The sequence below is a fragment of the Myxocyprinus asiaticus genome, chromosome 45 (genome assembly GCF_019703515.2).
Source record: "Myxocyprinus asiaticus isolate MX2 ecotype Aquarium Trade chromosome 45, UBuf_Myxa_2, whole genome shotgun sequence".
Classification (NCBI taxonomy): Eukaryota; Metazoa; Chordata; class Actinopteri; order Cypriniformes; family Catostomidae; genus Myxocyprinus; species Myxocyprinus asiaticus.
The window spans coordinates 2,498,415-2,525,265 of NC_059388.1; the positions used below are offsets into that span (position 1 = coordinate 2,498,415).

Below are 26,851 nucleotides of genomic sequence, written 5' to 3' on the forward strand. Positions count from 1 at the left end.
AACATGATCTGATCATCTTTTTTTTCAATGCTATATTTAAAATGAGGAATATAAACAGCTGCAGCCATATGCCCAGATTCAGGGGGTTTTGAGACATCTGTATATATTTGGATTATATTGTAATATTCCTGACCCAAATGTTGTTTCACAACTAAATCCTTTGAAATATACCTTTCCTTTTTATTTATCTTATGTAGCAACAGGAGATCAACAATTAGCATTGGGAACAACCAAGGAGGTGTTACAGGTGTTACCACAGTAGGACTTAGATTTCTATGCTCTGGGTTTCTTTATGTGTATTCCACCCAAAGTTACTTATCCTTGCATATTCATGTGCCTAGCATTTTTCCAAAACCTTTTTTACTGGATGAATTTTAACGTGCCCCTTTAATGAACTCCAGTATATAATTTTTAGTTTAAGTCTCCAGATTTCCAAAGGCATCTCCACATATTCAACCAGCTTAACTGCAAATCTGAGCCAATTAAATAAAAGACAAGGAGAGAGACGCAATATGATTGGCTACCAGATAACAAGTCAGAGAACCAATTAGCCTACACTATGTGAGCCAATTGGCTTAATATGTCACATGTGAGTGAGCCGATTGGCTAACAGATAACAAATCAAATAACTTGCATGGCTCAACTTTGGCCATATATTTGACAGCTCAAATTAAAAAGTGTCTGCAGAGGGATTAAAAGCATCACTACATAGACATACAATAGAATATTGTAAAATATCTCAAATGCAACATATTAATTGTTAAATGAAAAAAAAAAAAAGCTGAGGCATTCACTACACATTTTACATTTCTGTGGTATTTTTGCCTTCCCATGTTTAATTTCTGACCTCTGGTCTTAATCTATCCCATAAACCTATAGGCCTAATAACATTATTTCCGATACACTGTGGCTCTGCTTGACCATTTATGCAGGCAAATAGAAAGAGATATCTTGTTTTAGTGTTTTGTCTTCATGTTGTCGAGATGGTATAAGTTGGTAGAAAAAAAAACGTGGTCCTAAAAAGTATGTTACTTAAGCCACACTTAAAGATGTATGGATGTTTTGCCAATCTATAACGAATGTCAAAACAAGTGGCATTTATTTGAAAGATAGCACCAGCACACTTTTAAAGCAGAATTATAAAACAACAGATTTAGTGTTTAAAATGCATACAAAAACATTGCAATTTTCTGGTTGTCAAATGTTAGTGGAGTATATCCATAACTAATGTGTTAAACTATACTTATTTACTCACTCTGCACCTGTGTGAACAACTTGAGGGGAACAGACTTCATACATCCACTAAATATCACATACTAAAATAGCTCAGAAAAGCAATGTTAGTTCTGAGAAAAGCTTGTTTCCAGTTCAGTGAAATTCATACATTAAGACAGACCTAATTTTCCAAATACTTTATCAGGGCCACTGTAAATAAAAGATGGTTAAAAATGACACAGCACTGATGAATCATACGAGATTTTTAATTCCCATGTTAAGTGATGTGGGACACATTTACAACACATTTATTGTTTAGTATGAGGCTATACATTCAGCATATTTCATTCATAGTTGCTTACTGACGACAATAATTCTCATGCTAACTTTAAATGAAAAACATAAATCTAAAATAATAAAAAGCACATTGGTCTCTAAGACTGGATTTCTACAGTAAATATCCATGGTTACACATTAACAATCCAAACTGCTTTTCAGGACTCCTGTTTAAGTTGTTCTAGTTCAAGTTAGTTCATCAAAAAAAAAAATAGAAAGTATGTCATCAATTACTCGCCCTCATGTTGTTCCAAACCCATATGACTTTCTTCTATAGACAACAAAAATAAATGTTCATGTTGTAGAAGCAGAAATTTCACACTGCTGTTTTCCATACGATGAAAGTGAATGGGGAATGAGGCTATCAAGCTCCAAAAATGACAACAACAAAAAAAGTACCAACAATAGTTCATGCGACTTCTGCACTTCATTCTAAGTCTTCTGAAGTCATACGCTAGCTTTGTGTGAGAAACAGACAAAAAGTTATTCACAAAAAATCCTCCATTCCAGGATACCTCTCAAATCTCATGTACAGGTTGAATATGTGGATATTCAAATTTAGCATGTTACATTCGCCATCATTGACATTAAACCTAGCTTAACATATCGTGACGTGCCAAATTTGAATATATGTGAATTTGAGAACATCCGTGAATAACTTAAATGTTGGTCTTTTCCTATGATAAAGCTATTTTATGGCTTCAGAAGACTCATATAAAGCACATAAGTTTTATGGACAATTTTATGGTGCTTTTAGAGCTTGGCAGCCACTGGTCACTGTGATTGTATGGAAAAGAGTAGCGTAAACATTCTGTTAAACTTCTCCCTTTGTATTCCAAGTAAGAAAGAAAGTCATACAGGTTCGGAATGACATGAGGGTGAGAAAATGCGATGAAATCAGTGATGTTTTCACTCCACACGAGGCACTCAAACGCTGTGGCTCTTCATGTGACGATTCAAGTGTGTGCGACATGTGTAAGCCTTCGGGCACATGGGGCATGGAAAGGGCCTCTTTCCAATATGAGTGTACATGTGCTTGCTCAAGTCATATCGTCGGATGAACCTTTTCCCACACTGTAAACAGCAGTGCGGTCGCTCTCCTGTGTGAAAGCACATATGTGCCGTCAAGTGACTTGAAACCACAAATTTCTTGTTGCAGATTTTGCACTGATATGGTTTTTCTCCCGTATGGGAGCGTATATGCACTTGCAAGCATCCAGCGGATACGAATCCCTTTCCACATTGGCGGCAAACATACGGCTTCTCTCCAGTGTGAATTCTGATGTGAATCTTCAAATTCCCAGACAAGGTAAACTGCTTCTCACAGTACGGACAGATGTGCGGCCGTTCACCCGAATGACATCTCATATGCGACTTCAATTGGATTTTGCTATAAAAACGTTTTCCACATTGCGAACAAAGGAGAGGTTTCTCACCCGTGTGGTTCGAGAGGTGGGCCAGCAGACTGCTGTTTGCCGAAAAGCACTTTCCACACTGGTCACATATATACGGCCGGAATTCCGCATGACTTTTGAGATGGCTTCGTAATTCGCTGTCAACGCTGAACGTTAAGTCGCAAAAGCGACACTTTCCTGGCTGGCGTTCTGGTTTCGACGGTTGAACATCTTTAGCTTTATGGATCTTCTGGTGGATCAAACTGTCTCGGTATGACCCAAACGTCTCGCCACATTCTTTGCAATCATAGCTCCTTTTAATGGGGGGAGCTCTGTGAGTTCGCCGGTGACCGACCAGTTGCGACAGACTTGTGAAAATCCGTCCACATTCAGGGCATTTGTGGGTGGTTTTCTCTTTGTGTACTCGGTTGTGTCTGTACAGGGTCTTGAGAGAAGTAAAGTGGGCTGAACACCTGAGGCATTTAAAGACTCTGGACTTACAGCCTTTACTGTGTGAAGCCAGTTGCACTGGGTTGTCAAAAGCAAGCCCGCACTGAGGACACTCGTGCACCTTTGCCGGGGTGTGAGATTCCTGGTGCTTTAAAAGATCAGAGCGATAGATGAAATACTTGGTACACTGCTGACATTTGTGAACGGTCCTGCCAGCATAGTGGAAGCCTTTAAAAGGCGTCTTTGGGAAGGTGTCTAGAGTGGGGTGCTGGACGGGCACAGCTGCCTTAAAAATTAAACCCCCTAAAAGGAAACAAGTGACAAAGAAACAGACAGAGAGTTCAGTCTAAAGATCTGTCAAAATGAGAATTTTGAGAGAAACTTCGAGAGGCTGTACCTCCGTGGGCATCACTGGCTGATGATGGTACACTTGGCTCTTCCAGGTTACTCCTATAAGAGAATAAAGAGCATATTTCACTTATTATTACATATTAAGCATATAAAACTTAGGAATGCACAATTACTTAATAATAAATTAAGATTACTAAAGCTTCAAGTGTGCATTATTTTAGTTAATAAACAAAGATGCAAAATAAATCACCAATTTCCAAAATGTGATACTGTCCACATTCAAAGAAAGTGCAAATGTGTTTTCATTATCCAGATACAATTACATAAGAAATGAATAATGTAATAAGGTTGTGCTACAGTCAACCTTTGTTAAAGGGTCATGAAACACTTAGAGGTCTGCAACCCGACCCGGGCCCGACAGGACCAGAGAACCCGACGGGTTTCAGGCCGGGTTCAGGTCAGTTTTTCAAGCAGGACTTCGGGTTCGGGTCGGGTTTGTAATTAATGAAAAAATAAACAGGCTTACTGAACTCTCACTCACAGACGTGCGAACGGACGAGTTAGGGGCCATTCACACCGAATGTGATTTTGCGCACGACTGTTCTGTTTTCCCATAGTTTAAACACCTGCTGGACGAATGTCTTTGACATCTGCACCGTCTCGTGCAGAACCGGCACTGTTTAAGCACCATGTCAAGTTAAAAAGAGCTTAAAATGCACATCGAGACACCTACGCACTGTTTCATTCTTTGACCTGCGTCTAGATTGTTTTAGTGCAGTTGTCATAAAGATTCAACATTCTGAACAAGTTAAGGCTGCATAGAGGGGATTGTTGCGGTGTTTCATATTATTCCAGATTGTTCTGCACCAGGTAAAGTACGGTAAGTCAATGCTTTTTTCCCTTCTGCTCTAATGGCTGTTGTGCCTTGTTAAAACTGTGTATGTTTACTGTTTTAGTACTGTTACGCATGTTGCCTATATGCTTACATAAAATACAGCCTATTGCATCAGTACTAGAAGAAATTAGACTGTAAGCAATTTCGGGTTCAGGCTTAAAATCTGACAGTATCATCAGTGCCTACACGGTCTCGGGTACGGATCAGACCTCTAGAAACACTAGAACACGTTTTTTAACAGGTGTATTCGTTATTTTTTATTTCAAGAGGAAAAGGGTTAATTTAGGATTTTTCTGGCTATTTTCATCTTCTGGGTCTGAAATGAACATCGAGTCAATGTCACAGGACGTGACGCACAGGGCTTAGTTCCATTGAATTTCAGCGCCTCTACGTCACAGGTGTTCTCAATATTATTCATAAGAAGGCGTGGCCTTAACCCTTTGACAAGTGAGCACCGCAGGTTTGTCAGTGTCCTTGCCATGCACATGACCAGCACTTCAAACTCTCAAGCACCTCAGTTGAGACAGTACTGTGACTCAAGTCCCCACACGCTGCTGACAGAAGGACAGGATAGGCTTTAAGTCAGAGGCAACACCTTTTAAATGTTTGCATAGCATTTATTAACGTGAGTGTTTCGAGATATGCGTTGAGGTGGACTTACTCTGACTGGGACTCCTTTGAGATGTGGTTTACTTTGATTGTCCCAAACACAAATGCTATCGATCCATCCATCCTTTCATCCATCCTTAATGTGTGTTAACCGATCTAAGCACTCATGTTTCTGAATCAGCGTCTTGGAATAAGTCTCAAAAGTGTAAAAAAGATGAACATTTTCAATACAGAGTACATGGCTTGGCATTTATTTGCGTATTAAATTACAGACTTAAATTACCAGCCGGGGTGGAAAGAGTACTGAAAATAATACTCAAGTAAAAGTACTGTTACTTCTTAAAAAATGTAGTTTGAGTAGAGTAAAAGTACCTGTCCTAAAAACTACTCAAGTAAGAGTAAAAGAGTAGCTCATTTAAAAGTACTCATGAGTAGTGAGTTTTGAGTACTGAGTTGCGAAAGCTATGCCCCTTTAAAATAAAAACTGTTTGCTGCAATTTAAAAATGTAGCACACATACCGCCATTTACATTCCCTTTTATGGCTGTTTGCCAGATATAGGTATAATAATATAGGTATTTTATATGTGTTTGTGATTGACAACTTTTAAAATACATCACTTATCTATGATACTGTAAACACTACATGAATCTGATTTAAAAAATAAATAAAAGGGCGACATGATTACGGCTGTATTGTGAGCTTACAAAACAGTGTATAACTTGTGTTTTTTGTTACAATAATTGTGAGAACCTTTGATGCTGTTATCTGCATTAGTGAAATAAAGCTGAGTGAACTGAATCAGACAGTTGTTGTGTTCACTCCCCCTTCTCTCACTCTGCTGATGATCACACCTACTTTGGCTGGCATCTTTTAAAAATTTGGCGATAACAGAACTGTGCTGAAAAAGGGGGTGTTGTGACCCTTTAAAGTGCTATGTAGGGGGTCCTTGGCATTTTCCATTTATTCTGCCATCGCAATGTGAAGAACACCACAAACACTCACCCCATTTAATGAACAATATCCCATGAAATATTCCATTGGAATACACTTGAAATGACTTGTCTTTCTCTTTAAATCCCTAATCGCATCTCTCTTTTGGTCTTTTTTTATAACTACTATTAGCATTCTTTAATGTGGAAATGTTTCAAAATGAGACCGATGCCTTTTTATTTAACTTTCAATGTATTGGTAAACATCTGATTTATCCATTAGTAGGCATGTAGCCATACACAAATTTTTACGATACAATACGACGCAGAAGCCTCACAATTCGATACGATTATAAAATAAATAAATAAAAATGGCACCCACAAATTTTTTTCACTTAAACTTATTCAAGGATTTGATATAAATGTATTTTAAATCTTAAGTGACACAAGAGTGTCTGACACTGGCAACCGGAAGCAGAGCTCTATAATAAAGTAACAGGGTTTCCGTTAGTCAGTAATTACCAGTTTATTACCATTAAAATGTATTAATGTCTGTCAAATTCAAACATTGTCAGACAAAATGTCCAGTGAAAATATTAACACGGTGCATCAGCAACCCCTTTAGTTGATGCCACAAATGTATCTTGTGACGCCATACCAATGATAACAGCTTCACTGCCACAGAGGTTTAAACTTTCCCGAGAACTTGCAGAGTTTCCCAAGAGCATGCCAAGTCCTAATCTGCGACTACAGCGGTTGTATCCCGCACACTGGCAAAAGCAGCCTGCGTTCCCATTTCCCAAAAAGCTTCTCACTTCAGTATCACATCAAAACAGCCTTGCGTTGATGTCTTCTGGAGAGAAGGACACCAGGCTTATGTAAATCTCAAGTTGTAGAAAGACTGGACACATTTCCCTTCACTTTGGCAGCAAAACACTTTTGTGCTATGAATTTTTTTTTTACATTTGTTTTCATGTGTAGAAGGTGGTCTAAAAATGCTAAATTAATGGCAGCATTAAAGTTAGCTTAGTTAGCTCATGAATTGGTATATAGAAAAAAATGCTAGAATGTCAGTCTTTTTTAATAAATGAAAATTGTTGCTTCAGAGATTTTAGTTATTTAATTATCTTCCTGAAAATCAAAATGAAAATACATTGTGAACATTCATAATTTTATTTGTTAGACCTAATATGAAAAAAAACAACGCATTTAATTAACTGCGTTAAACTGTGTTATAATTGACTAATCGGTAATGGACAAAAATATGGTTCAACTGAAACCAGCTCAAATGCGTAATGAAATATATATATATATATATATATATATTAACTTTAAAGGCATATTACATATAATAACAAAAAAGCACACACACACACACACACACACGTGTGTGTGTGTGTGTGTGTGTGTGTGTGTGTGCTTTTTTGTTATTATATGTAATATGCCTTTAAAGTTACAGAGGACGGTGTGGTGTAGAGAAAAGCACAAGTTCTTTGAATAAACACATACTTGACTGATAGCTTAGGGGCAGTGTGCTCAGCTCTCGTGCAACAGGTCGCAAGCTCGAAACTGTCTTATCTTATTGTCTGTTTGGATACATGTGGAAAGTAAAATACATCCAGCAGATTCACAAGAAGCCATTTTGCGCTGTGCCTGGTACTACACTTTGTCATGCAAGATCATAGTCACCACCATTATGTTTTAAAGGTAAAATCATAGGTGGTACAGGCGCATAGTGCGTCAGCGTTCATGATTATATGACAAAAGATCTAAAAAGCTCCCTTGCCCCACTGAGGGAAATAGTAAGGTGTGAATCACTGAGGTTCTGGGTGTTTAAAATGTATGTCTGTTAAAAAAAAATCTTGAAAAAATGTATTGATGTGCTTAAAGTTAAAAGTTTTCAATAAAGTCCTAAATAATCCACTAAATGGTGTTACAGGAAATAGTTTAACATGCGTGAACTTCCAATTGTTTTTCCCGTTTCTTCTTCTTCTATTTTATAGCGGTTTTCAAAACAAGCTTAACATGCATTACTGCCACAAACTGAATGGTCGTCAGTTATAGAAGGGAGTAAGAGCTCTGATGCACTCAGCTCTGGCCTGTTGAAATTCTATGGTTAAAGCGTGCCTTAGTGGTTTAGAGCTGCTAATGACTACTTCACGTGGTGATTGTGGTGGTAAAAAGCAAATTCTGGTTGAATACCTACTGTATAAAATGCATGTTAATGCCAGGTGTAAATGGGACCAGGGTCACAGTGTTTACACTTTTCAGGAAAATCACTGAGGCTACTTGGATGTCTCTGGACATGTTTATTATATTATATTTTGCATTTACACTGGGGACCAAAAGTTTGGAATAATGTACAGATTTTGCTGTTTCGGAAGGAAATTGGTACTTTAATTCACCAAAGTGACATTCAGCTGATCACAAAGTATAGTCAGGACATTACTGATGTAAAAAAACAGCACCATCACTATTTGAAAAAGTCATTTTTGATCAAATCTAGACAGGACCCATTTCCAGCAGCCATCACTTCAACACCTTATCCTTGAGTAATCATGCTAAATTGCTAATTTGGTACTAGAAAATCACTTGCCATTATATCAAACACTGCTGAAAGCTATTTGGTCCATTAAATGAAGCTTAACATTGTCTTTGTGTTTGTTTGAGTTGCCACATTATGCAATAAACTGGCATGTCTTAAGGTCAATATTAGGTCAAAAATGGCAAAAAAAGAAACAGCTTTCCCTAGAAACTCATCAGTCAATCATTGTTTTGAGGAATGAAGGCTATACAATGCTTGAAATTGCCAAAAAACTGAAGATTTCATACAAAGGTGTACACTACAGTCTTCAAAGACAAAGGACAACTGACTCTAACAAGGACAGAAAGAGATGTGGAAGGCCAGATGTAAAACTAAACAAGAGGATAAGTACATCAGAGTCTCTAGTTTGAGAAATAGACACCTCACATGTCCTCAGCTGACAGCTTCATTGAATTCTACCCGCTCAACACCAGTTTCATGTACAACAGTAAAGAGAAGACTCAGGGGTGCAGGCCTTATGGGAAGAATTGCAAAGAAAAAGCCACTTTTGAAACAGAAAAACAAAAAGAAAAGGTTAGAGTGGGCAAAGAAACAGACATTGGACAACAGATAATTGGAAAAGAGTGTTATGGATCTTAACCCCATTGAGCTTTTGTGGGATCAGCTAGAGTGTAAGGTGCTGTAAGGTTGAGAATTGCCCGACAACACAGCCACATCTATGGCAAGTGCTACAGGAAGTGAGGGGTAAAATGTCACCTGAGTGTCTGGATAAACTGACAGCTAGAATGCCAAGAATCTGCAAAGCTGTCATTGCTGAACGTGGAGGATTTTATGATGAGAACTCTTTGAAGTAATTTAAGAAGTGCTGAACATTTTTTTCAAACTGTAATAGTAAATTTTCACATTATTAATGTCCTGACTATACATTGTGATCAGCTGAATGCCACTTTGGTGAATAAAAGTAGCAAAAAAGTTATTCCAAACTTTTGGCCGCCAGTGTATGTGTTTTCTTTTTTAAATAATATAATATAAAAACTCTAAATGTCTTACAAATTCACTATTAATACATTATCTAATGTTAACATACTGTATAGAACTTTTACTGTCTATATGTATATGTAGAAATTAACATTAAAACTCTAAATTAATTCATTATGAATGCATGTATGTAGCCTGCACAGACAATGACCCTTTCTTTAGTCACTTGTTTCCAGCAAGACATGATGCAGTCATCTGCTAAATTACATTTATATTGTTTTTCTAGGCAGATACCTTTAACAAATAGTTTAACAGGTAGTAAAAAGTGTAGTTCATTCAAAAATAAAATTTCTGTCATCATTACTTACCCTCACCCTCAAGCCCATTTGAATTTCTCTTTGCCGTGGAACAAAAAAAGGAGATGTTAAGCAGAATGTTAGTCTCAGTCACTATTCACTGTCACTGCATCTTTTTTTTTTAATTGAGTTAAAGTGAATGGTGACTGAAACATTCTCCCTAACATCTCCTTGAGTTCCACTAAAAAAAAAAAAAAGTCACAGGTTTGAAACAGCATGAAGGTAAGTGATGACAATTTTCATTTTTGGGTGAACTATCACTAGTCAATTCTCACAAGTTACATTAAAAATGGCCTTTTAATGTTGACAAAATGTACTGAAAATATTAACAGATTACAGGGGTCATGTCATGAGGAATCAAATTTTCCTTGACATTTTGACTGGAGGAAACAGGTAGACAAGTATCTATATCCACAGTAAAACAAGTCCTATATCGACATAACCTGATAGGCTGCTCAGCAAGGAAGAAGCCACTGCTCCAAAACCACCATAAAAAAGCCAGACTACAGTTTGCAAGTGCACATAGGGACAAAGATCTTACTTTTTGGAAAAATGTCCTCTGGTCTGATGAAGCAAAATTGGAACTGTTTGGCCATAATGACCATAGTTATCTTTGGAGGAAAAAGGGTGAGGCTTGCAAGCCAAAGAACACCATCCCAACCGTGAAGCATGGGGGTGGCAGGATTATATTGTGGGGGTGCTTTGCTGCAAGAGGGACTGGTGCACTTCACAAAATAGATGACATCATGAGGAAGGAAAATTATGTGGATATATTGAAGCAACTTCTCAAGACATCAGCCAGGAAGTTAAAGCTCAGTCGCTTCCAAATGGACAATGACCCCAAGCATACCCCCAAAGTTGTGGCAAAATGGCTTAAGGACAACAAAGTCAAGGTATTGGAGTGGCCATCACAAAGCCCTTACCTCAATCCGACAGAAAATTTGTGGGCAGAACTGAAAAAGCGTGTGTGAGCAAGGAGGTCTACAAACCTGACTCAGTTACACCAGTTCTGTCTGGAGGAATGGGCCAAAATTCCAGCAACTTATTGTGAGAAGGTTGTGGAAGGCTACCCAAAACGTTTGACCCAAGTTAAACAATTTAAAGGCAATGTTACCAAATACTAACAAAGTGTATGTAAACTTCTGACCCACTGGGAATGTGATGAAAGAAGTAAAAGCTAAAATAAATAATTATCTCTACTGTTATTCTGACATTTCACGTTCTTAAAATAAAGTAGTGATCCTAACTGACCTAAGGCAGGGGATTTTTTCTACAATTAAATGTCAGGAATTATGAAAAACTGAGTTTAAATATTTTTGGCTAAGGTGTGTGTAAACTTCAACTGTATACAATACATGTTATTATTTTTGTCATGGTACAATAAATCAGTCATTTAAGACAACCAAAGATGGTTTGATAATTAATTTGTTTATAAGTAATCACTGCACTGGAGAATTGCATTGTCAACAAGGTGAAGAGGAAGCTAACATTAGCTGTTCAAACGGTCAGAACAATGTTACAAAGTCAAGGATGGAAACCACTTACCTTTCCTCTTAATAGGCTGTTTTGAATAAAAAAATATATAAATTTGATATTCATGAGAGGGCACATTGTTATATAATGCAATGTGTTCCAGTGAGGGCACATATAATATATACAATGCCATTCAAAAATTACCTTTAAAAAGACAAGACTTGAGTTGGATTGTATTCCTATCCTTTTTTCTCTCTTTCTTTCATATATTTAATATGACAATAAAATAATAAATATTGTGAGTATTGATGAAGTATACAGTCGCTTTGGAGATATCAGTGTGGGAGAAATGTATAAAGTATTACCACTGAAAGTGATACTTACTAAAGTTCAGCACTAATCTACAATGAGTGGAAAGTTTTCATTCATATTATACATTTTAAAAACTATCGGCTGATTAATCGGCTATCAACCTGTTTTCCCACCTTAGTTATCAGTATCGGCAAAAAACCCACTATTGGTCGACCTCTAGTCTTGATGCTTTCCGGCGATGTGCATTTCAGTGCAGGATAAAACTGGATGTGTGTGCCTCTAGTTCACACCGTTCTTTGGACTATGTATGTGCGTCATGTGAATGTGTCTTCAGCATATTTCAGCATGGACTGCATGTTTTTTCGGCTCATATCAGCGTGGGTTGCTTGTGAACCATTTTTAAAACGATTCAAGCTTTGTAAAGGAACTGTTATTGAAGGATGGGGCAGTTAAAACACTTGCCACTTTAAATCACGAAAGAGAACCTTGCTGCATAATCAGTTATGATGTATATTGAAAACAGATATTAAACTATATATTACAGATAGATCATATATTTTCGTATTATATATGCTATTAATATTTTAATATATAATTCTTAAAAAAAAAAAAAATTATGTACATACATACTAATTAAAATTGACTGATTCACATGGCAGAGAAAATACCTGTATACATCATATGGAACTTTAGAGAAATTAAGATAAGAGATGTAACAGGTGTAACCCTCCAGCAGAGTAATTCTGTTAGCTTTACACAAAACATTTTTGCCATTTCTGTATTGTCAAATGTTCTGTAATTTGAGGGAGCGCCACGATGTGCAAGGCAGCAAAACTAGTCCGCTCCACCCTCGTGCGCCTGCAAATTTCAATGTCGACAGCTTTGTTGATTATAAACAGGAGCGATAATTTTACCGCATTACTCTATCACAGAGATACAGTATAACTCCATTTGTATATTGGATTAACAGGTTTATACTGTTACATCTTAAGTTCAGTAAAAAATGTGCTTCCGCATTACGCGCTCAAACTAAACTCTAGCGTGAGCTGCTGAATGCTGGCTACACTAGAGAGAAAAAGACGTGGAAGAGCTGATTTACTTACGCAGATTTTGCTGTTTTAAGCGTCTCCTCTATTCACAACCCAAAATTTAAGACCTCCGCAAACTAAATTTACGACTTCTTGTATTTTGTTTTATTTATTTTCCTCCCCTTTTCTCCCCAATTTGGAATGCCCAATTCCCAATGTGCTCTAAGTCCTCGTGGTGGCGTAGTGACTCACCTCAATCCGGGTGGTGAAGGACGAATCTCAGTTGCCTCCACGTCTGAGACGTCAATCCACGCATCTTATTACGTGGCTTGTTGAGCACGTTACCGCGAAAACATAGCGTGTGTGGAGGCTTAACGCTGTTCTCCACGGCATCCACGCACAACTCACCACGCACCCCACCGAGAGCGAGAACCACATTATAGTGACCACGAGGAGGTTACCCCAGGTGACTTTACCCTCCCTAGCAACCGGGCCAACTTGGCTGCTTAGGAGACCTGGCTGGAGTCACTCAGCACGCCCTGGATTCGAGCTCACGACTCCAGGGGTGGTAGTCAGCGTCTTTACTCGCTACCCTGGCCCCCTCTTGTATTTTATTTAAGATATTTACGATTTTTTATGGCCTTAAATATTAAAAAGTAAACTTAAGACTTAAGGACCCACGGGTACCCTGTATAATATCTCAAAGATAGAGGCCATTTGATTGTAATTGTTTTGTCTAAAGGGCTAATAGGTGTTAAATGGAGCTTTCAGAGTAGAAGGGTTGAATATTTTTGCAAACAGTATATTTTAATTTTTATGTTTCTTCAAAATAGTTAACATTGGTTATGTGAAAAATAAATAAATGTTGGGATTAACTGTTTTCAGATAAAGTAAATAGACATATGAGAATTGCACAAGGGTCTCAATACCTTTGCAAGGCACTGTATAACCGTGATATAAAATTACTCATAATGTGATAAGATTTTTGTCATACTGCCCACCCCCGGTGTAAACATGCATTGAGTGGCAGCTACAGTGCTGATAATTTATTCTAAATTTTAAATAATTAAAAGAAAAAAAAATTCATGCTGCTAAGAGAACCTATGGCCCCATTTACACCTTGAATTAACATGCGTTTTCAGTGATCGTATTGCTATCGGATAGCACTTGACCGCATTAAATGCAGGTGTAAATGCACCCAAGATGCATTGTGATCAGATCATGATCGGATCACTCAAACCACATTTGAAGGTGGTCAGGGATGGATTCTGACCACATTCAAAGGTGTAAATGCAAATGCGTTTTTGGTATACAGATACAACTACGTAAGTAATTAACAGGGATGCAAACTCATGAGTGGTGAATAAGGTGAGAAAGTCATAGCAGGTGTTCCAGATGTATAATTTCTGTTGATTCGTTTATTGTATTTAAAGCTTATTGTTGTGAGCTTTAAGTGTTTAAACTTAAAGTAACCCTTTCGAGTGATTTAAATAAGGAAAATCTAGAAAAAATGATCCACATCTTCCAAATCCACCAAACAATACTGGCAAATTAGCTTCAGAAAAAGTGACTTTAGCTGAAAGGTGAGTAATTTACATCCCTGAATTAATTGTGTGATGAAGTTACGCTACAGTCATCCATTGTTAAAGCGTCGTGTTGTGTGTTCTTGCCTTTTTCTGTGAATTCTGCCATTGCAATGTGAAGAACACAACAGAAGCAGTCTTGTTACACGAACAATGAACAATATCCAATCAACCATATTGAAAAACCCTGACTGTTAAAGTGATAGAAAGCATTTGAATTATCATTAATGTTTTTACAATTTACTAAAAGACTAAGAATTTCAGTTACATCAGCCTCTAATGTAATATGTAATTAGTGTTTTCCATTTTGCACGGGCAATTTTGTTTAGATCTCTATCCGATCAAAGTGGAGACACATTTGACTGCAAGGTGTACATGCAGTCCCAGCTAATACTATCTGGATATGAATCGCATGTTAATGCAAGGTGTAAATGGAGCCTATGTGTTGATGATTCAGGTCTTGATTTACTGATGTAGAAAACCACAATAAAGAAAATCACATACACATCTCTCAGCTTGTTTTGGATGATTAGCCTACACAAAGAAAATGGCAAGCAGTTTCTCGCAAAATAAGTACATTAAGCGCTTTGAGTGTAATGTCAGAAAAGCCCTATATAAGTGTAAAATTCATTCACTCATTCATGTAAATTATATGTAATATACTCAATTTAATAAACACAATTATAATATCAAGGGGGGAAAAAAGGAACAATTCAGATTTGTTTCTTAACTGTGCACCCGTAATAAAACTCCAGCTTCATTCAGGAAGAGTAATGAGCAAATGTCATGTGGTAACTTACTGTTGCAGTTCATCTGCATTAGAGTTCATGCCCTTTTCTCCATCACAGTCTCCTTCTGATGAGTCACTGGAGCTGCACCCCACATCCTGGACATTTGGATCTTCTGTTTCAGTCTGCTTGACCACACTGGATTCTGGGATTGGCAGGTTTTCAGAATCAACAGGCAGCTGTAACTTGCCATCGTCGCTGTGCTGGCTTATAACGGCTAAGTCCCCAAGAGGAGGCAATGACAATGAGCACACAATTCGATCCTCCACTATTGATGGAAGAACTTAAAAAAAAAAAAAAAAAAAAAAATTAAAACATTAAAAGAAATAAAGAAAAGTGTTGTTATTTTTTTAATTGTGTACAACAACTTTATTTCTCGACTATCTGAATTCAGAACATTTGAAAACTTGTTAATTGGATTGTGTACAACAACTGTATTTTTCTAATATTTTTCTAAAACAGATTTAGGTCCCGATCTTTCCCGACCATTGGTTAGCTGAAGTTTCCTCATATCTTGACATAAATCTGGTATTTTCTGTTCTTCAGAGCAATCTTAAAGTTTACCCAGCTATGTTTAAAGCAATATTCGACTTCTTAAACCTGCTTGCTGGTGGGCAAACTATTCCAGTAGATATCTCAGGTTTATGGCAAGTTATCCAAACCAAGTAAGCCAAGTTCATTGAAAATGAATGATAAATGATACTGAAATTCAAGAACAACATTTTACCATTTTTTTCCAAAGTCCCACAGACATCCGTTTGCAGCAAATAGAGCAGATTCTCTGATTTACAAACCGAGTCCACACATGCATCTAACTCCCCAAGGTGACAGCTGAGCAATAATGAAAGCTGAAAAATAAATAAATAAAAATTCACACTTAGTAGTATTCCAAGTTCTCAAAAACACAAACAAACATGACTACAAACAAAGAATTCTGAATTGTATTTTATTTTATTTTGGTAGGCTAAATGATGCATAACATATCCATAGACTTGTTTATAAAACCAAGATTGTAGGTTAAAATTTATATGAATGTATAAGTAATTGAGAAACACAGCTCTCAGCTTGTTTTGGATGATTAGCCTAAAGAAAATGGCATGCAGCTGCTCGCAAAACATTAAGTGCTTTGAATGTGGTGTCAGAAAAACCCTATAAGTGTAAAATTCATTCATTCATTAATTTGTCAATTGTATTTAAATTACTAAATTTAATAAACACATTTATGATATCAAGGAAAAAGGATTTTTTTTCTTAACTGGGCACCCCTTGTAAAACTCAAGCTTAATTCAGGAAGAGTAATGAGCAAATGTACCATTTCGATTACTTTTTTCACCATTTTTAATTACCCATTGGCCGTCATTAGTTTATTATAAATAGTCCAGCAAAAACAAAAGTGTAAATAGTAATTGTTTGCAGGACAGTACTACAAATAGTCCACATACTCTAAAAATTAGAGATGCACCGAAATTTTGAATGTCGAAAAATGTTGATAAAAAAATGGCATAAAATGCTATTTTTGGTTTTCGGTGGAAAGAGGGAAAAAAACAAAACTGAAAATCTTGGTCGAAAATTAGAACAGAAACTTACATTAAAATCTAATGACAGAAACATTGACAATGTGAAAAGGCAGTGTTTTATGTAAAAAGATGTAAACGGTGTCTGATGTGTGAAGATATATTGATAGTAACAAGGTCGTGCTTATTGTTGAGACACGATTACATTTGTAAGTGTATCCACACAAAACAGCGCGACAGCACAAAAACACTCAATGGAGTATATGGAAGCACACTGTGGCAAAATATCTAATGTGATTGCACATTCAGTTAGTATTTGCGTTTCAAGTTGCACATTAAAGTCTACACCCCCCAGAAGTTATGAGGCAATCACTCTATTGGTTATTAGCGCATTAGTAAAGAGCATTTCCCATGCTTGTACAGAGGCTGTAAGGCTGTCTAGTGTGAGCCACTCCTAACAGCAGCGGTCAAATATCCCCACCTACTGTTCGAGCCACACTCTACATCAGCGGAGACAAACACGAGTCCAATCGCAGCTCTCCCATAGCAGAGAGTTTAAGGCCAAGCCCAGACTACTTGACTTGCAGTCAGCGCCCTGCATACACTTAAAGACTCAAAGTCTTTTGTTTTCGGTCGTGGTGGTACGCTGCACACTACGCGACTAGGTGTATCAACTACAGGACCATACGTCCCCGACTGAAGCCCTGTTTACACCGGGTATTAAGAAGCGTTTTGGATGATCCGATCACAAGTAGACCTGGTTGTCTCTTTTGACCAGTTATGCTTGGATTTTGAGGGGAGAGACTCTGATTTCATATGGCATACATCAATCAAGTCAGTTTATTACTGCATGCATGATAATAAAGCGCAGAAAGTAAAAGAAGAGAAAAGCGCTATAAACCGGCACACCGTTTCTCTTAATTATACTTGCATTTAGTATGGGCACAAAAATGATGTTTACAGCAGATTTCAGAGTTATTTTAGCGGAATACATGTTTTAACTGTCAGATGTGTGTGCTTAACATCTGTGTCACTGCATGTTCATATCAGGCATACTGAAGAAGATCTGTGAAGTTCTTGTGCATGCATATGTATTTGCTTTTTTTAAATTTTCAAATCCGCACATAACCAGCAACGGATCAAATGGTTGGCCCACAACACATCTTAAAGCTACAATCCCAAAATCCAATCACAAACTGAATTGCTGAATGCAAAAATTTTCTGAATAAAGGCTTTACATGTGATAAATGCCCAATATTTGATAAACTTTGGGTTTAAAAGGCAGATTTGTTAAACTACAGTTGAAGAAGTTTACATACACTTAGGTTTCATTTTTTTAACCACTCCACAGATTTAATATTAGCAAACTATAGTTTTGTCAAGTCATTTAGGACATCTACTTCATGCATGACAAGAGTAATTTTTCCAGCAATTGTTTACCGACAGATTGTTTCACTTTTAATTGACTATATCACAATTCCAGTGGGTCAGAAGTTTGCATACACTAAGTTAACTTTGCCTTTAAGCAGCTTGGAAAATTCCAGAAAATGATGTCAAGCCTTTAGACAATTATCCGATTAGCTTCTGATAAGAGGTGTACTGAATTGGAGGTGTACCTGTGGATGTATTTTAAGGCCTACCTTCAAACTCAGTGCCTCTTTGCTTGACATCATAGGAAAATCAAAAGAAATCAGCCAAGACCTCAGAAAACAAAATTGACCTCCACAAGTCTGGTTCATCCTTGGGAGCAATTTCCAAATGCCTGAAGGTACCACATTCATCTGTACAAACAATAGTACGCAAGTATAAACACCATGGGACAACGCAGCCATCATACTGCTCAGGAAGGAGACGCATTCTGTCTCCTAGAGATGAACATAGTTTGGTGCGAAAAGTGCAAATCAATCCCAGAACAACAAAAAAGGACCTTGTGAAGATGCTAGAGGAAACAGGTAGACAAGTATCTATATCCACAGTAAAACGGGTCCTATATCGACAATTGAACTGTTTGGCCATAATGACCATCGTTATGTTTGGAGGAAAAAGGGTGAGGCTTGCAAGCTGAAAAACACCATCCCAACTGTTAAGCATGGGGGTGGCAGCATCATGTTGTGGGGGTGCTTTGCTGCAGGAGGGACTGGTACACTTCACAAAATAGATGGCATCATGAGGAAGGAAAATGATGTGTATATATTGAAGCAACATCTCAAGACATCAGCCAGGAAGTTAAAGCTTGGTCAAATGGGTCTTCCAAATGGACAATGACCCCAAGCATACCTCCAAAGTTGTGGCAAAATGGCTTAAGGACAACAAAGTCAAGGTATTGAAGTGGCCATCACAAAGCCCTGACCTCAATTCGATAGAAAATTTGTGGGCAGAACTGAAAAAGTGTGTGCGAGCAAGGAGGCCTACAAACCTGACTCAGTTACACCAGTTCTGTCTGGAGGAATGGGCTAAAATTCCAGCAACTTATTGTGAGAAGGTTGTGGAAGGCTACCCCAAACATTTGACCCAAATTAAACAATTTAAAGGCAATTCTACCAAATACTAACAAAGTGTATGTAAACGTCTGACCCACTGGGAATGTGATGAAAGAAATAAAAGCTAAAATAAATAATTCTCTCTACTGTTGTTCTGACATTTCACATTCTTAAAATAGTGTATATTTCAAACAAAGTCTAATAAAAAAAAATAAAAATAAAAAAATCAGCCAAGTGTCCAGAATTTTCCATTTCGGCTAAGAAAATCCCTTTCGCTGCATCACTACTGTAAATTTGAGGGCATAAAACTGTACACATGATATTTACACAAGAATGGGCAAAATGTTGTTGAAAATATTTTTAGATGGAGTATGGCATGTAACACTGCAGGACATGTCAACTACACAAATAACAGGCTGAGCTGGCTTAAATCTTTCTTATATGGTGAAGAATTAATAAGTGCATATATATTCAGACCTGTTTGAAGTTTGGCACAGGCAGAAGTTGTTCCAATCTGGAGAGGAAGAAGCCAACAAGGACTTGCAGTGCTTTATCAAAGTCAGGACCGTACTCCACTGGAAATATCTCCTGAAACACACACTCATTTACAGTCATGCTTCATCACACTTGCTAATGCAGCAATGTACATTGTGTACTGCCATTTGTGTGTTAAAAGATGTATCTATGAAATAAAAAATAGAACAATAATTCAATAATGCACTCACCCAGAGCTTACATAGCTTAACATTAGGATAATATACATACTATGAAATATACTTATAAATATTAACGTTATATTAAATATAAATATGTATACATTTCTGCATCCCTCATCTAAATCTCACTGTTACAAAGGCAAGGGCATAAAGAAAAATACATTTGCAAAGTTCAGATACTGTTAGTCAATTAGTTGGTTCTAAATGAGTACTCGACTAGTCAATTACGCGTACACATCCTAAGTGCACACAACACCTTTAAAATGAAAAATAAGTGTTGTTGAAAACATTATTCTCCAGTAAGCACACATCAGACATCTGAGAAAGAGTGCATCATGTGAAAGCTTCAGATTCTATTTTAAAGGCCCCGATATACTTCTAGCAAAATCAAAGAATGAATGTGACATCATTTCAAACAAAATCTGGCCAAAACATGTGTGTTTCTGAGTTTGTTAGATAGTTTGAAACAGCTCGCCAGTGCAAACTCTGTACCGGCTGCTAAACACCTTTTTTACATCCATCGGTCCATGTTATCGGTAAGCATGACCTGGTGCGCCACGTACCTAGAGGCAAAATACCTTACAAGGCAAATCAGTCCACACAGTGGCCATCTTGGGAACGCTCCTGGGCAGCTAATGTAATAACAATCAGCATAAATGTACAGCTCCTATCTACTCGAATGAGGAAAGACCAACATCTCCAAAAAGGTTGGTCAAGATTACGATCAAAGAACATATTTCAAAACAGCAGTAAAATCCATGGAATCATGGGCTGTTTCTCAATGTACGCTCTTATATGTTCTGACGTTCTCGTGGACTCTTTCAACATCATCATCATCCACTGCCGAAATAAAATTCCAATCCTCAAGAACACAAGTACAGAGAATGCATAAAACTGCCCAGATGTCAGTGCTTGAAGTGGAATATAAAAAGTGCAGGTGCTCTCCTTGTAAGTATAAAACTTGATATTTTGGGGAAATAAATGATACTCAGACTGCTTTTGTTCACAACATAAGTTTATTAAAAAAAATAAATTAAAAAAAATCTGGGGGTTTATAATATTCGGCAGGGCTCTTAAACTACTTTCTTGCAGGGGCCAGATTATCTAGATGAAAACTCAACGGGGGCCAAACTTTTCCCCGTATTTCTCTTACCAAACATTTTCATTGTAACTAACATGACAACATCAAAAACAAAAAACAGTTAAAGGTGCACTCAGTCATTTTTTCCGCATTAAAGAAGTTTAACTCCTAAAGACATGAATTGCAATTTTACAATATATGTATAAAATCATGAGCACTCACGTTAAAATGAAGACTCCAGTCATATCAGTAACCTTATAAAAGCTGTTTTATTCTACATGGAGAGGTTCCGCTCATGTGGGCTGCCATTTTAGAATCACATGACCAGCAGAATACTACTCACTTATTCTCAGTAACAGTCCTGTTATTTGACACTTTCACTCATTGATTAAAGTAATCATGGCTGACTGTGAATACTACATTTCTACATGGCATCTGAAACTGAGAACTATTGATTTTAAATGATGCTCTATCCAAGCCACTAGGTGTCAGTGTAAGTCCAAGATGACACAAAGACAAAAGTTACTGAATGCACCTTTAATAATATGCATTTATTTACATTAAAATAGACAGGGGTATTAAATTAACATTTTTGAGGTCTGGCCATAGGAAAGCTTAACGTGATTTGACACTGCTCTTCTGCCAGATGAATCTCATGGTTGAGGACTCGGAGATTACTTGCAGAGTGGAGTCATGACGAGCTATTTTCATGTTGATATTATGTTATTCACTTAAACATTTATAACCGATATATTACTTAATTCTTAATTATATTTTAATATGGTGTTATTAAAGTGTTTTATCCACTACACAATACACATTTATGTTTGTATTGTACTATACATATCAATTTAATAGGTGAAACTCGTGAAATGATTGATTTAAGTCCAATTGAAGACCCTTTATTTTTATTTTACAATCCACAGCCTCAATGAACAATGCAAGTGAACCGTCAAACTACAATAGTAGGTGTATGCACTGCAAACAAGACTACTATAAAAATGCAAAACGAGGATTAAATAATGAGGAGATATGCAAAATAACAATTACAATAATACATTTTTAATCGTTTGGAAGTAAAATTAGAAAAAAGAGATGGTTACATGCTAAACAATTTAATAAATATTACTGTGCTATGTAATCGCTACAATATAAACAACTTGAGATGAACATACATTCACCACCTTGTACCTATAGTGGCTTTTAGATCAGTTTAAACTGGCTATCTGCTAAAAGGATGAAATGGGAAGTGTCCATACACTGATTTATTGCTCCAAAAATGTGCTTACACTTTTACACAAAACGTTTAGACAATTAAGTCTTCGTCAGCCATATAAAAAAATAAAATAAAATAAAACTTGTGCATTTCTGTGACTGAGGTAAAAACAGATAAAAAAAATACCCTAAGAACACATGTAACAAAAAAACAAATCACGATCGGTTCATGAGGTGACAAACAATGTAAGCTTCAACAACCCTACCAGAAAACATATCCAAGCATTATAGCAGGTAAATAGGAATAGTTCACCCAACAATGAAAATTCTCTCATCATTTACTCACCCTCATGCAATCCAGATGTGTGTGACTGTCTTTTTCGGCAGAACACAAACATTTTTGAAAGAACATTTCAGCTCTTTAGATCCATAAAATGCAAGTGAATGGGTGGCAATTTTTTGAAGCTCCAAAAAGCACATAAACACAGCATAAAAGTAATCCACATGACTCCAAAGGAATAATGAATGTCTTCTAAAGGAAACGCTAGGTGTATGTAAGGAATGGATCAAGATTTAAAACTTTATTTTACTAAAGATTCACTAGAGTCGAGATCACGCAGCCTCTTGAAGTTCACGTTAGAACTGATGTGTGAAATACGAAAAAATACGGAAGCGCAGTGTCAATAACTATGTTTCCATCCAAAGGTTTTTTTGCGACAAAAAGTGTAGCGCATCAAAAAGTTTACCGATATAGCTGATGGAAACACAAATTATCGCTAAAATTTCACAAATGTCGACATAATATTTTTCCGTTTAACTCTAGCACATAAACGCTATGTCGATACTTCAAATGTCTCGAAAAACTGGTTTGGAAACACTTTTTGTCGAGAAAATTGGCATTAACGCAAAAATGTAGTGTCACATGACAGAATTTGCCCCAATCTTTAGCCTGTGTTAATCATGACGACAAGGTAGAATATACATCTTTGAAAGCCAATTTATTGTATGTGAAATATTATTCGCACTGTTATGGGTTGGTCTTAATGGCACACCTGCATAGATCCAGTGCTGCAAACACATCTGCGTCATGACACTTCCAGGAGTGCCAACACAAATATTTAGTATCACGGAGAACAAATGAATGGCCACTGTTTGCGATTAATTTAATCGCGGTAGTCATCCGTTTATTTATTAAAGTTGCTTTTTCACACCATTCAAAATAATAGACGTAGTCACGGAATTAGCCCACAATACAAAAAAACACAAAAAACACAAAGATGTTTTAAATTAAAGATAAACACACAATACTAGAAGAAAAGCATCAGTGTACTTTTTTGGAACACTAACATATAGCCCAATTCTAATAAATTATTGTTTAATTTACTTTTGGAAAAATGCCAGCAGAATTCCCTGTATTAAATGAAATTAATTACCAAACGAAAAAAGCATTAAATTAAAAAAATAAATTACCAAACGAAAAAATAATATTGTTAGGCCTATTTAATTGCCTTTTCTTTACACAAACTTAAATTAGCCTTACCTGTTCTGTAGATGAAAAAAAGTCGGCTGAATGACATTCTCAGAATGTTCTACACTTTTTTCAAGACTATAAACTGTCAGAACTATTTGTCCAATGAGATCAATTCCAGAAAACCAGCTTTTGAACATTTTAAAACGTTTAAATATTTAAAATCGAACCCTCTTTACCTCGGATCGCATTTGCTGAGCTTCTTCAGAAAATATAAATTGCATTATGATGTTCAAATTAATTTTAGATGACAATCAGCTTCAGTTGGTCGTTAAAAGTTGCTGGACAAATATGCGGGACATAATGCAGTTGTGATGGCAATGATTTAGATTAGATGATTGTTCATAATAGCCTATTGAATATCAGGAATGTATCATATATGTAAACTCTGATATTACACCGCATCAATTTTTCTTTAATAGTTGTGCACACAGCATATACACATCAATGGATGGTCCTTATACTAAGACTGAAAGTTTCCCCCACTACTTGGTGCAGGTTGCCAGCTTGAACAGGGCCATGACGATCCGCTTTCGGGTCAGAACCGGTGGCAACCTGCGATAGGAGCAACATCAGGACCGATATTACAGTCCTATCAGAAGGGCAACTGTTCTGATTGCATTTATTAGTGAAATTAAAATGACAGTAAGCTGGCTAATTTCAATGAATTGTCTCAATACTCTCGCCATTTTACCAAAACTTCAGGGGGGAAAAATTAGGGACATCTGGGAGGCAAAAGGTGCACAATTAGCGATATACACACATTTCTGTATGGAAACGGCATAAGGGCAGATTTATTTTGCGATAAACCAAAACCTATGCGACAAAGTGTTTTTTAAGCATAACGTCATCACGCACACCATTTTTATCGATAAAACGCCATTTGAATGGAAACAGGCAGAAGACGGCAAATTCTGAGAATTTTGTTTATGCATTTTCACGTTGTCGATAACAAAACAGTGCAAAAAGTGGATGGAAACTAGGTTATAGATGCCTCATTCGGCTGGTTTGGATACGTTAACTGCGGCACCATCTTGGAGCGGTCAACATGTAGAGCTGTTTGAATCGGTTTGAATGCAAGTTAATGGAGGAGATGCCTCAGACCAAGTTCCTTGCTCAGACCGCTGCATAAACTGCTTTTGTGTGGAAACAGTATCGCGGCCTATAGGAACAGTTGCTAATATAGGGTGACCATACATCCTCTTTTTCCCGGACATGTCCTCTTTTTCGGACCTTAAAAAAGCGTCCGGCCGGGATTTCTAAATTTGCGAAAATGTCCGGGATTCGGCTTTAATTGCATTACGACGTGCATCTGGTCTAATACTTCATTGTGTGTGTGCGCATATTTGCATTTCTTTAACCCGTCTTTGTAAGTCCCGCCTTCTCGCACACCAATTGGTCAATTATAAGAGGCTTGCAGCAACTATTGGCCAAATTCCTGCCTGTCAATCTCTCCGCGAATGCGAAGCGCTGTTGTGTTGGGCATCAAACAGCTGCTTGACAGTAGCAGCAAATGACAGCTGAGTGGAAACAATGCCCAAATGAAAGTGCAAATTTACAGAAGATTTGCACAAAAAATTCCCATGCTTTCGTCCAGGTCGAGATCCGTGGGAAGCAGAAGGTATGACATGTAAAGCTGGCACTTATGTGTCAGTTGCTAATAAAGGTGCAAGTGATTTAGAAGCACACATTAGCTCTGCGAAGCATAAAGTCAGCAAAAGGTGAAAGTTCATCAGGTAAATTAACTGACTATTTTTTGCTACCAGGTAAAATTATTATCTCATTTTCCATGGCCATTCAGCATAATAGTAATAGTAAATGAAGGTACACTCATCAAATCAAATATTTTATTTTAGTTCATGGACACTCAAAAGAATGTTGGAATTTGTTATTTATTTATATATATTTATGTTATGCTAATAGAGTGTTTTTTTCACTGTATTAAAGTTTGCATTCATAGTAACACTGTTTTGAACCCTATTATTCCACCCCACCCCCCCCCCCCAAAAAAGGTGCCCTCTTTTTGGAAAACCAGAATATGGTCACCCTAGTTAATAAGGTATCTACGTATGAATATCTATGCAGAGAAGATTTACACACATCAAGTGAGAGGCAGTTTGAACCACACTTGTCAAGGAGCTGGCCGGAAGCGAACATTTTTAGTAAAAAAAGTTTGAAATATGAATCTATTTCTTACACCTAGCGTTTCGCTTCAGAAGACATTAATTAATCCACTGGAGTCGTATGGATTACTTTTATAATGGCTATGTGCTTTTTTTCCTTTGTGATCTGCTGAAGAAAGACAGTCATACACATCTGGGATGAAATGAGGGTGAATAAATGATGAGAGAATCTTCATTTTTAGGTGAACTATTCCTTTAAAGCCATTAGGAGAGTGATTTTAGACCGATGCTGTCCCGAGTGTCTGTCTTTATTATACATGTACTCTTATAACAATCACTTTGCTAAACATGGTAAAATTCATATACAACTGCACCTATACTTTAGAAAGGCCACATTAAATCATCCACTGACTTACATTAAAGAAATTACATCGTACTGGAGCACACAGTAGACAAAATTATAGAAGTGCAGGTACTGCGTACAGATGAGTACCCTCCCACTTCAAGCACTGCTGGATGTGCTCTTGATCAGGCCGAATATCAAGGGTGCATCGGATGGTCTCTTGTAGGCAAGAACCCATTGAAGTCCCAGAAGTCATAGCGGCACTACGGTGGCAGATGAAGGACATTTATCTTTGTGTTTTCCCTCAAGAGTTTCCTGCTGTAAGCTCGCGAAAAACTGACGGCTTACAAGAGTCTTCATTCTTCGTCAACATTTTTTTTTGTTGGGCATCATTTTAATAAAGCATTAAACACATGGAGGAAACAAGTGTTAACAGACCTTAATCTTTCCGTGTGTCATTAGTCCTACAAAACCTCACTGGTGTGATAATAATGCCAGTAGTTCTCTTACTGGCTACAACGCCTTCCCGATTTGACTGACAGGCGATGTCTGTTTCTGAAAGGTGATTGGCTCTTTTACCTGTAAGGTACATCCTTTTCTAGATCTG

The 26,851-nt window shown here is 37.1% G+C and overlaps 1 protein-coding gene across 1 annotated transcript in view; it reads right to left on the reverse strand.

The window, feature by feature from the left end:
• Positions 1-1,465: 1,465 nt before the first annotated feature.
• Positions 1,466-26,851, reverse strand: part of LOC127435317 (zinc finger protein ZFP2-like) — an 88,245-nt gene continuing 62,859 nt past the window's right edge. The window contains exons 5-9 of the mRNA XM_051688709.1: positions 19,716-19,826; positions 15,972-16,092; positions 15,257-15,527; positions 3,793-3,845; positions 1,466-3,698 (exon numbers count right to left, since the gene is read on the reverse strand). Coding sequence (XP_051544669.1) covers positions 2,479-3,698; positions 3,793-3,845; positions 15,257-15,527; positions 15,972-16,092; positions 19,716-19,826 — 1,776 coding nt within the window. The 3' untranslated portion in view covers positions 1,466-2,478. The remainder of the gene's footprint in view (positions 3,699-3,792; positions 3,846-15,256; positions 15,528-15,971; positions 16,093-19,715; positions 19,827-26,851) is intronic.